The 12,400-nt window shown below is 40.2% G+C and overlaps 1 protein-coding gene across 1 annotated transcript; it reads right to left on the reverse strand.

The window, feature by feature from the left end:
• Positions 1 to 398: 398 nt before the first annotated feature.
• Positions 399 to 1,340, reverse strand: foxb1a (forkhead box B1a; the record flags this gene model as incomplete). The annotated part of the gene is made up of 1 exon (XM_079224042.1): positions 399 to 1,340. One exon carries the CDS (start codon positions 1,338 to 1,340, stop codon positions 399 to 401), a length of 942 nt encoding a protein of 313 aa, XP_079080168.1.
• Positions 1,341 to 12,400: the final 11,060 nt, after the last annotated feature.

Genomic DNA, 12,400 nt, shown 5'->3' on the forward strand with positions numbered 1-12,400 from the left:
ACACAGAAACGGTGCAAAAGTTTTGCTATTTGATACAACTGAAAAAACTGCCACGGGAATTGCAAGCAAATCCGAGTTGATGGTGCCACAAAAAAAAAAAGGACCCCTGGATCCCCATCGGTGGCTCCACTTTCAACACTCACATGTCACAATAAACTGGAAAATAGAACTATCAAATAATTTATATTTTCAAGAGCAAATACTTCGCTGTGCGATTCTGTGCTGGACTTTTATGACACAATTTAAAGCGACACATTCGACACGTACACAAACAATTCCATATGCAACTGCAACTCGCCTTGATAGTTTCCGACGACAGAAAATATAAACTTTGGGATTGATAAAGGGGCCCCTGGGAGCCGGCCAGCAGTTCGTTCGCGTGGGAAAAGTTCAGCCGGTCAGTGCACGGCCACAGACTGCAGTGTGGAGGGGCTCGTCAGAGTCTCGCTCGGGGTGGCGGGGCTGCTTTGGCTCGTCGCTGTCTGTGGGGACGTCGGGCTCAGCGACTGCGGAGAGTTTGATAGAAACGCGGGAATGTGTGGCGGTAACACCGAGAACCCGGCCATAGAAGTCGGGGTGGGCTTGATCGGCATCGGGATGGCCGGTAAGGACTGCCCCCCGTGGCACAGGGACTTGATGGGCACGCCATACGCGCTGTAGTCGCCACCCGCCATGGAGATGGGGCCCGACGTGTCAATCATACTGGTGTTGTACATGTGGGGCCAGGCTGTCGTCAGCTGGTTGTGGAGCGGGTACCCTGCAGACATGGACTGCATGGTGGAGAACGCCAGGCTCCCCGGGACCTTGTACTCTCTGGCGATGATGTTCTCGATGGCGAACGGATGCTTAAAAGTTGAGGACTGAGACACTCCGAGGTTGTACGTTGACATCTGGGGCAGGTGTGTGCCAGTGGCTGCCAGCGCGCTCAGTCTCAGTTTGGCTTGCTGCTGGAGGTAATGCGCAGCCTCCGACTGCTTACTCGGGGCCAGATGGTCAGTTGACATCAACAGTTTGAACCTTTTGCGTCGTCTCAAGAAACTTCCATTCTCAAACATGTCCCCGCAGCTCGGGTGCAGAGCCCAGAAAGAGCCCTTGCCTGGCTGGTCTGGGCGCCGGGGGATTTTGATGAAACAGTCGTTGAAGGACAGGTTGTGTCGCAGAGAGTTTTGCCACCGCTGAGTGTTTTCTCTATAGTAAGGGAATCTATCCATGATGAACTTGTAGATTTCACTGAGAGGCAGCATCTTCTCTGAGCAGCTCTGGATCGCCATGGCAGTGAGGGAGATGTAGGAGTAAGGTGGCTTCTGGTCGCTGTACGTGTTTCTCCCTGGGCGAGGCATCCTCGATATATATTTTCAGAAAAAAAGCAATAAAAAAAAGTATTCTCCCTTAATTCCTTGACGAAAGCTTGCCGCTCTTCATGGGAAAAAAAGCCGCCGAGGAAAGTTGCGATGCCGACAATGCTGGAGTTGCGTGGTGCGTAAAACAGCCGGAAAGAGCGCCTCTGCAGTGTGCAGGCGGGCAGACGGTGCACATTTATGGAGTGACGGCTTGCTGTAAGTCTTTCTGCCAAAGTAAGTCAGATGGTCCCACTAGCAGAGCTGAATAGATTTCATTTGGCGTCCTGGATAAGACGAGCTAAGTGGATGCCTCCATGGCCTTCCTCTAACCATCTGATAGTTTTATGTAGTGACATGAGCAGAAAAGACCCCTGTAGAGGCGCTCCATTAATGTGCCACCTCTTTGCTATCACATGACAATTGCCATGGGAGGAGGGGGCTGGGAGGAAGGCATAATCTGGTTTCATTTACACCTATTTACATGGACACCTTGGGCCAATGGAAATCATTTCCATTTGAAGACAGAAAAAGGGGTGAAAAGGCTCGGCAACCGGAATTGAACTGCGATGACACTCAGTGTGTGAAGGTATGCGCTAATACTTATTCAGCGGACTGTACAGTTACAATTCACCAGTGTAGATATTTGGAATTTGAACGGACATTGTGTATTGTAATTTTATTATATTTTGTGACGAAATTATAGCTTTTAACCATATTGTTGTTGAGGCAGATGCATTTATTTGATCTAGAGGTGGAATAATTAAAAAATACTCCTGTTTGTGCAATAGGGTGTGTAATGAGTGCAGTTTTCCATAGTGTTTTATGCATGCTAATAACCTTTTTTTATGATGTGAATTTGAATGAAAACTTATATTTATAGATAAAATGTTGCGAAAACACATTTCGTTTCTCCCTAATTAAAGCCTAATATTGTTTACGAATTGCCATACAACATAATTTGCCACGAGCAAGTTTGTTGATGAGCCGACTATTAGTTTTTCTCAGCTAATTTGGCCCAGAGCTGCGCAGAGGAAGTAGACGATATGAAAACATCAACACAATGCAAACAACGCTGTTCAAACTGAAACTTCATGAGGCAGTCAGGTCTATTGTGTTTATGTAAAGAAGATTCAGAAGTACTTCAGAAATGCAAATAAACCCTTCAGGATGGTGTGGTGAAAACTGTATAAAATATCCATAAGTCAATTATATGAATGTGAAAACCAAATGGGAAGCCTATTTTGAGCTATTGCTATTCAAGCTTTTGGCCAGGGCCACCTTTCCGCTTGGAGGGTTTGCAATGCAGGGACCACACACACGCACACGCAGATTTGCTCATAATTTATGCTAATTTCCCCCCATAAATCCACAATGCACCCCATCACCAGTCTGACGGATTACGAAAAGAATCGCATTGCGGGGGACACCGAGCTATTTTCACCAAGAAACCAGGAGCGTCCTTCCTGCTGCATAAGCACTGTTTAACAACCCGAAACCCTAAACCAATACAAAAAAGAAAAGAAAAGGGAGAGGGCTATTTCATAGATATCGGCTAACTATAATACATACTTTTATACATCATATTATGAGAGGCTATACATTGTTTCTTCGAAAATTATATAAATTGAAAAAAGTCAATTTGTTTAGTGTCAAGTCTAAAACTCCCATCGTGCAGTTTCATGACTTTTTTTTCTTCCCGCGGAGTGCCTTTTAACACCTGTCATTTCCCATTAATGTTGAGCTGAAAAGGATTTGTCCAAAAGGAAGTGGCCCATTCGAGCCATCTCAAACACCGCGGATAATGACAACACACTGCCAAGTACCAAACATCTTCTGACATCCAGCCTATTCATTCCTTCATTTAAAAATATATAGCCTATTATTGGGATTCACTGAGATGAATATGCCGTGCGCACAGCAGTCAGACCGCCTTTGTTAAGTGCGAAAATTGGGATTGTGAAACGTGATTATGAGCTATATTAAAATACAAACACTGAAGCATGCAGCAATTCCTTTGAATGTCACAGACTATTTGGATTTTTTTACGCATGATTCTTAACTTTACATTTTCCTCTTGAAATAGGTCATATTTGTCACTTTTATGTGTTCATGTTTGCCCCGCCAAGACAAGTTAGTACTTTGCAAGTTAACCCGCAACACTCGCATTAACCAGCCGAGCAGAGGAGCAGCAAGAGTTTTTTCTTCCTCTCCTCTCACACACAGACGGAGTGGCTTTTTGAGCTTCAGGGTTATGGGATATTGGTAGACCTTTTGTCCCCGTCGAATGCACACATTGAAAATACCACCATGACTCTGAATCTGAATAGGGTTTTTAGCTGCTCCCAAACTCCCGAGTTCAAGCAGCAGTAGATCAAGTCTGCACTATGTTTGGTCATTTGTAGAAACCCGAACAAAGGTTGGGATAAGCCAAATTGCATTGCACTTGTGAACCGTGCCTCAGCCTGAAGTATCCTTTATAGCACGAGGGGGACCAAGAACAATTTTGTGTGAGCTTTCAAAAAAAGAGGAGCGAAAACAAAGGGCACTTTCTGAAACATCTTAAAGTAGAGTAGTGAGGCGTGACATTCCCAGGGTGACGAGACACAAAAGCTGAGGTCATGGGGATGAAAAAGAGAATCAAACAGCCACTTTCACACGTCTGCCCTCCTCTGCTGCACCCCGAACACAATAGGAAACAAATGTTGTTAAAAGAGGATCGATGCCATTCATCCTAAAGCAGCGAATGATAGCCAAACAATATTGTCACACTGAATGAGTTGAGATATGCTGCCACCCAGACCTACGGAGAGGGGAAGGGAATCTGCCTTTCAGAGAACGATTAAGAGAAATTTAAAGATGAGGGTTATTAAAAAAGAAAAACATTTATTTTAAGGGCTTAACCCGAGTTGGAAAATGAATATGAAATAATACTATTTAATATATACATTTGAGCTGCAACTTTTATTTAAGGTCTTTATAAACATTTTATGGATTTTTAATAATTGTTTTTTGTTGTTATTGTTGTTTTTACTTTCCGATTTCAAGTTCTATACAGAGTATGATGGTTGCTGACTGCAGGCAATATTTATCTAGGCCACTAATCACCCTATAAATAGACAAATCATTGCTAGACGTGAACAAATTCGCATCTTCAAAACAAACATACATAATCCCACTGAATTATGAGTTTAAATTACAGCAATCTTCTATTTTTGTCATGCACATTATCGCGAGCAGGCCTGTGGAGTTAAAGGGACACGTCACCTGGCCTCTGCCTTAAAACTCACGTTCAGTGAAAGCAGGTGTAGTTTGTTGTCTGCTGCTAAATGTGATTCTCCAACGCAATAGGCCCGTGCAGCTAATTAAGTCCGTAGTGATTTCAGCCCCCAGAGATGTTTTACGGTGCAATTAAGGACGCGCTGATGATAAGGTATGAATATTCAGCAGAATGACAATTAATTAGCAGACAGAGGGCTCTCACAATAACCTCCTCAATAGCAAATGTAGCCCATATAACGAGATATAGTCACACTTAAAGGCCATCTTCACATGCTGCCCTCTTGAATATTCATTTTTGACCAGAAAAAGTCCGGAGATAAACATGATCTAAATGTTTCATATCATAACATAGTGAATGTGTTATTTTTTTTGTTTGTTGATTTTATCAAACAGCGGGATTATAGTCTTTGCAGCAGCCCGCCCCATTAGTTGTTTCTGGGTGACATCAGAGGGAGTACCTGGAAGAAGACCTCAGGGCATTTACAACATATGCTCGGATTATGCTTAATGGTCTAATTACATAAATTAGGCATTCATTATACGCCACATCATCTGTAACAGATATCTCAATTGCACAGAGGCGGGAACATCTAATTCAATTTGTCTGTGAATTATTTCATCCAATTAAACACTGAAAGTCGTGCAAAAAAAGAAGAAATGGTGATCACTAAATGACCGATTTGTGCTTTTATTTTATTATTGTATCCAGGTCACTAACTATTTAATTTTTTGGTCTTTTTTTTTTCAGGCAGCAGTTTCACTTTGTGACCATAAGATGGGGACAGGCTCTGGAGTCTGTCTTCCTTGGTTATTCTGTTATGGTAATGATCTATATATCTATATATAGTCTATAATCGTATATACTGCCACATGCAAACATGCTCATCCATCTATCTATCTATCTATCTATCTATCTATCTATCTATCTATCTATCTATCTATCTCTGTGTCTATCTATCTCTATCTATCTATGATTTTACAAGAATAATTAAATGTGTCACTGTTATTTGAAGTGTTAATATGACAACTTTGGACAATATAAAATGTATCTATTCATCTTTCTACTGTATTATATGAATTTGTATCTGCAGGCGCATGTGAAGTGTGTGTGTGCCTGTGTGTGTGTGTGTGTGTGTGTGTGTGTGTGTGTGTGTGTGTGTGTGTGTGTGTGTGTGTGTGTGTGTGTGTGTGTGTGTGTGTAGGAGGGGTGTCCCAGTTCATTGACTCCATATGGTGAGAAACAGCAGGACTGATGAGTATACTACCTGAGGTCCGTGTTTGTGCTGTCGACTGTAACCAAAACAGCGACCCCTGACCCACTGCATAATTCATAAAAGACAAGACAGTGCCGCTCACACTCTCATTTCATCATTTAGTTTTGGTGACAGATGACTCCGTAACAACAAATCATCCTATTAAACTACATATGATACTCAGCCAGCTGACAGATACAAAAGGGAAGGTGCAAAAATCAAGAGGAAAGTCGCTGTGAACGTGGAAGAAAAAAAATGAACAGGAAGAAAGAAAATGTAAATGGGAAAAAAGATGAGAGGAAAAAACAGAATAACAATATGACAGAGTCCATTTCAATATTGAAAAGAACATGCAGAAGCCCTCACTACTATACTATATATCACTGTATAATGAACTAGTTTCATATGAACAATAATTCTCAGTTAATGTTGAAAATGACAGAATAATGCAATATTTAGCAATGTGAGATCATAATATATTAACAACAAACTCAACAAAGAATGAAATTTCACTGTGAAGCAGAAAGATAAAAGAGCTATTATGCAAAAAAAGGTATGAATTAACATAGTTCAATCACATACAAAGAGTTACCTTTGAGAGGATAAAAGATGAGGTGGAAGGCTTTGAGGTGAATAAGCATATGTGCAGCAAGGATCACAGGATGAAGTGATACTATTGGAGGTGTAGAGAGGGAGATTTTCAAAGTTTCCCTGAACTGTGTTGTGCTATTAAATCCTGATGTACAACACACCCGAATAACAAGTGACATGTGAGTGTTAAATGGACAAATATATTGGCTCACTTTAAATGTAATTACAACCTTTTGAGGTCAATGCAATAGGTTTAACCTTAAACCTGTCACCTCTCCTTTCGTGTGTACATTTCTATTATTTTTACAGTGTGGAGAAATGGTGGAATACTGTTATATACTTTGACTGCTTGCCTCAAATAACTTACAAGTTTGTAAGGTAGTGAGGGATGAAAAGCTTTGAACTCTGGGATCAATTCAGAGAAAGTTGATATTGTTGTTTATTAGACATGTCCTCGGCAACACCACCGACACGTCTCTCCTTTGGGGGTTCGTGTGCAAGACATTTAACTGAGGCAAATCCTTTTTTTATTGTGAGCTTGTGTGGTTGGAAGGCACGGCCCTTTATGTGGCTTATGTTCATCCAGACCTTGGCAGTGATCAGAACACGCTTAACCAACTGGGACCAGATGAGGGGCATTTTGTTCTGTCTTTCATCTTATACATCAGGGAAATGCCTGGTCTCTAAGGATGTGGCAAACAGAGCCAAAGACCAGAACAACACAATACACAATAAAAATACAGGAGTGTTTACAACACATGTAAACAAAAACACACAGCTGATGCTTGGGACACCCACGGGGAAAGTAACGGAATGAAAAGATAGCACAGGAAATTTTTATTTAAAAAAGTTAGCAAACGTAATTCACGTGTGCACGTCCAGTTGTCAAAACAGAAGAGAGACACATTTTAAAACTTAAATTGCTCTTTCTGACCTAGATCTCCTAGGCGACTCTTTCTTTGGAGACAAGGACCTGTACTTTGTTTTAATGTCACTTAGTATTTGTATTTTATGAGACAGGACTGCAGTCACCAAGGCAATGCTTAGTCCTTTGCTCCTGGGTGACGAACACAATGACCAATCACCAAGTGCCACTTCTATTGATATATTTTAATTGGTGTGTGATATATGCTGCTGTAAGACTCACATTTGCATTGCTAAGCATAAACAAGCCTCACAGTAAATCACAAAGAGCTTTAAAGAGAAACGCAAACAAGCGATATTGCATGGTACGCTTTGCACTGCTCCTTTATGGTTGACCAGCTCAATGTGCCTCCTGCTGAAAGGTAATGTGCATGACACATTTCCAGGCACTAATTCATTTGTTTAGTAATAGGGGAGCTAACCTGTGCTGAAAACATGGGTGCAGTGAGGAAAACATGAAGGTCCTGTTAATCCACGGCTAATCAAAAGGGCACATGAAACAACCCTGCAGGAGGATTTTTTTCATATTAATTAAGGCGAGGCTTGCATATTTGTGCTACTTTAAAAGCATGGAAGGGCACAATGCCGATTCGGCATCATTATTTCACCAGACTGCTTTGACTCTGTCAGTGTAAGAATGCAGCCCCTATAGCTCGCGGCCAAGGACCTTGGAAAGCATGGCTAATATGTAGAGAGAAATATGTATTTACGTGTCTGAAATCCTGTTGATTAAAGGCTCTTGAAGCAGCATTGTAGCTGATGAGAAAGTGTGTTTTGAAGGATAGTACTGATAGAACTGATGAACTGTGGTCTTGATTACTAAACCCTTAAGGGGCTACACTTGAAAATAATGTTGTTGACTCTGACCTGTTCAGGAGCAAGTACTTCAGATGTGGCAAAGCATTTGAATTATATGTGGGAAATACACACAGACTGCATGCACACAAACGTATGCAATTACGTTTCTATCAAACAAGTTTAATCCAGAGTTGAGGTTTACTCTATTATGAAGCACTGATGGAAAAAGCACAGGAGGAATCCTATGAAATGTCAAGTACTGCTGCATGCCAGGAGAAATTATTATCGGTCACAGCTATACTGTAGGCACCGACAGAGTATTAACAGCCTTATCAGCTGGGGAACTGCTCAGTTCCCCTGCCTAAACCAAAGCTATTACAATCCCAAATAATTAACTTTCAGCTGGATAGACAGTTGTCGTGACAACTAAAATGAGAGGATGTGCATGTAGAACCATTTTGATCAAAAGTATCTCTGTTTCTCACTACATCTCTAAGCCTTTTCATACTCGACCGGGTATACCAGACGATAAGGACACAATACACTTTTACACAGTGTTATCAGGATATGATCTCAAAAAGTCCACAATAACAAATTCAGAGCTTTGGTGGAAATATTACATTATATTATATATAGTTGACAGATATGGCATTCAAAGTATTGGTGCACACACTAAATACACCTTCTATAGCTTTTCACAATTTGTACCCTGACTCTTCACTTGCAAAACAAAATAGCAGAATGCAAAAATTAACAAAAGTGTATTAATTTCCATATTAACTATATGTGGGTGTTGTGACAAAATGCAGTGAATAATCATCTATTGTCAAACAGCAAAATAACAGAAACAATACCTGAGTCTGACCCCCCCTCCACCCTCATTAATTCAGTGTTGTGTTCTGATTGGATAAGTGGGACAACAGGTGGGAGACAATGAGTGCAAGTCCTTCAGAAAAGTCTACACCCAAAATTGAGAAACCAAAGATGTAACAGAAAACTGCAAAAAAGAGCAATGAATCAACATCAGGATATAAAGGTCAACATGGTCCTTGAGTCAAATGAATTTAATTTTGTTCATTTTTTGTTGCATTTCATGTAGTCTTGTACAAACACAGTAAGGAAATATTTAAGCAAACTTCTTTGCTTAAACTTATTAGCCACGACTGGGAGGGAGACAGCCTTTTTTAAAGTTAGTATTTTCTTGGCTCAATTAAAGTGCTGAAAGTCAGCTCCAGTTCTGAACTGCTCTCAAATCAGCACCGTTATTCAATCATTACTCTGTTTATGTCCTCATCTCACTGACAGACTTCAACAGGCGTTAAACCAACTCAGGTAATATGGCCTCATAAATTGGGACCAATAAAAAGCATTTAATCGTGAATGTCAACATGATTAATTGTGCACTAAAATCCATGTGAGACCTCCCAGTCATGGGGGCAGTGAAACGGCATTTTGCATTTCAGCATAACTGGCACCAAGACAAGCAGTTGTGTAAGTCTTATATTCATGGAATGGTATGAATATCAAATTAATAATTAGTCATGTAATTTCTCCTCAGGAATTACTATGCCTCAAACTGGTTGGTGAATTTAATTATTAGCAACCTTTTTGTTTCCATGTCCCTCTCATTACTGTCAGGATTGATGTAACATAAACTTCATTAAAAATTAAAGCAAGAGTCTTAATTATGAGGCTACACTGACTGAAGTTAGAATTAGCCAACTCAGTGATGTGCAAATGAGAGCATTATTTAAGAAACATGCTGGAAGTAGTTATGCTAATTCCAAGAGTTCACAGTAGCAGACCTTTTCACTTGCAGTTGCATATTCATTAAACCCACTATGCAAATTTAATGTAGCAGTCTTAGTAATGCCTTGTTAATTTATTCAGATTTATTGAGTACGACTTGTAAAAAGTACCAATTTAATTACCCTATCTCCTTGGAAGGTAAGGGATGCGGCCAAGGTTTTAAACTGTGTAAATCACGATTAGTGTGGTTTGATGGAGAAAAAGGGAATGAAAAGACTTTGCTGTTAATGACCATGCTTGAAAGACATTGATTTACCTAATACATGACCCAAGTGAAAATATGGAATGCACACGCAACCAAACAAAAAAAAATAATGTGTGGTGGTATAGCTGCAGTGAAATTCATCATGCATAGTCCTGATTTTATGTAGGAAGAGCTCGCTGTCTTCTGATGTTAGGTTTGTTGTTTTTGGAATATGAATTTAGAAATGTGTGAGGGTTACAGTGCTGACACCATCACACAATATGGGATTTAGTGCTAGTTAATCCATTTAAGCATGACATAAAAGCATGACTCATACCTTAGAGGTAGAGAATAAAGAAGTACTTGTATCCTTTTATTTTTTTTCAAAAATCAAGTGAAGGTCCTGCAATCAAAATATGTTATGTTATAATTTGTTGTGTTGTAATGTATTTCAGGTCAAGAATACAATCAATTACTATGCAGAATAGGCCATTTGAGTTGAGTTTTTATTTAAATAAAAAAATGGTATGGTTAGGGAACTTTGATTTCATAATTCTCGGTTTCAGCCAGCCAGAAGCTCAGCAGGTTTACAGTTTAATTATGAAAACGGATTTGTCTGTTTACAATAAACAAACGACCGGTATTCAGTAAGTCAATCTTCACTGTTGAAGACTACGTTTATGATATTTCTTTTAAGCGTGAATGTAATCGCTAGAAGTAGAAAGCTAACATTAGGCTACAAATGAAGTACACCGCGGTCACGTGATCGCTAGTACGCTCAGTAGGCTATGAAGGCAAGCTAGTCAGCGTGATGACGTTTTGTAGTCACATTTAGCCACACATTAGCATACAAAAAATATCGTAACGATTGTGTTACCACCGACCTTATTTAAGGCATTTAACCAAAACCACATTCAAAAACCCGATTTGTTCTGTGCATGTGCGGCTTCCTCCCCAGTATGCATGGTAAGCTGTAGTTGGCCTATGATGCTAACCAGCGCTTGAATCTAGAGATGCCGAAGGGATGCTAGCTGGTCTGAACAACTATACGTTTTTGTTTGTTTTTTGTATGCTTTTCATCATTCAAATGGTTTTTGATGATATTTGAAGCGATAAATAACAGGCTTGTGTTACGCAGCCAGTAACCAATAGGCTCGTTTGAGACAAGCCAGTCCTGGGCAGGATCGATCAGCGGTGATCGCCGCACAATGCATGCCTGTGAGATTTGTGTCAGACTTGATCCCGACTTGCTCTGACAAAATGCACACGATAACCGCGGCCGCAGTTTTTAGAGCCAAGCACCGCAGTTGCTCTCCACCGGCTGCATGACCCAGGGCATGATGGGAAATTGGCTGTCGCCTGATCAAAAATCTAATTGACTTTAACTCTAGATTGTTGGCTATTAGTCTCAACTAAAAACATATGTTGTTGATAATAATATAGGTTATTTAAATAAGTGCCTTTAAAGCGCCTTAGTTCTGTGCATGCATGCACAGAACTAAGGCTGTGTGGTAATTTAAGTTACAGTCAAGACTTCAGACATGATTTTGTTGATAATATATTATCTTTAGGAGGCGGAAATATAGTTGTGATGGCATATCAGTTTACTCAGTGATTTAAAGATTTGTGGGTGTATATTGATCGAACCCTGTTTGGTCTGTAACCCATTTCATTAGCTTTCTGATTACTGGAACAATTATGGAACTTGCCATGTTGGTAGACTTATATTATATAAATTATAAGGGAAGGTATCCACGCTGTCCCAGCTGTGCGTAAATTACGCATATGGAGAGTTTTAGTGTGTGCCAGTGACAAAGACTGAAGAACTAACAAAAACTATGAAAGCGTCTTGAGGTTTATCCTAATCCTGCGTAATTCTATTCATAACATTATGCAATTCTTCACTTTCCAGTGTCTTCTTCGCATTTATTGACGGATTGCAATGCTAACTTTTAGGTGCACATCACTACAGTACCAGAGGATGTATGGGATGTAGTTCTTATTAGTCTGTAATACACTTTAGCATGCTAACAATAATTGTGAGTATACATTCAATACATTTGTATTATTGTTGTATGATTTCATGTAAAGACAGGTGCTTTTATTTGTCACACAGATATAAACAGCTTCAATGGATGACATCTGGGAAGAAGAGGAACGTACAGACCAACTGAGACACATTTTTGTAATTAGGCTCTGAGATGGGATATTTTTTCTCATCA

This window comes from Taurulus bubalis (genome assembly GCF_910589615.1).
Source record: "Taurulus bubalis genome assembly, chromosome: 9".
Taxonomy (NCBI): Eukaryota; Metazoa; Chordata; class Actinopteri; order Perciformes; family Cottidae; genus Taurulus; species Taurulus bubalis.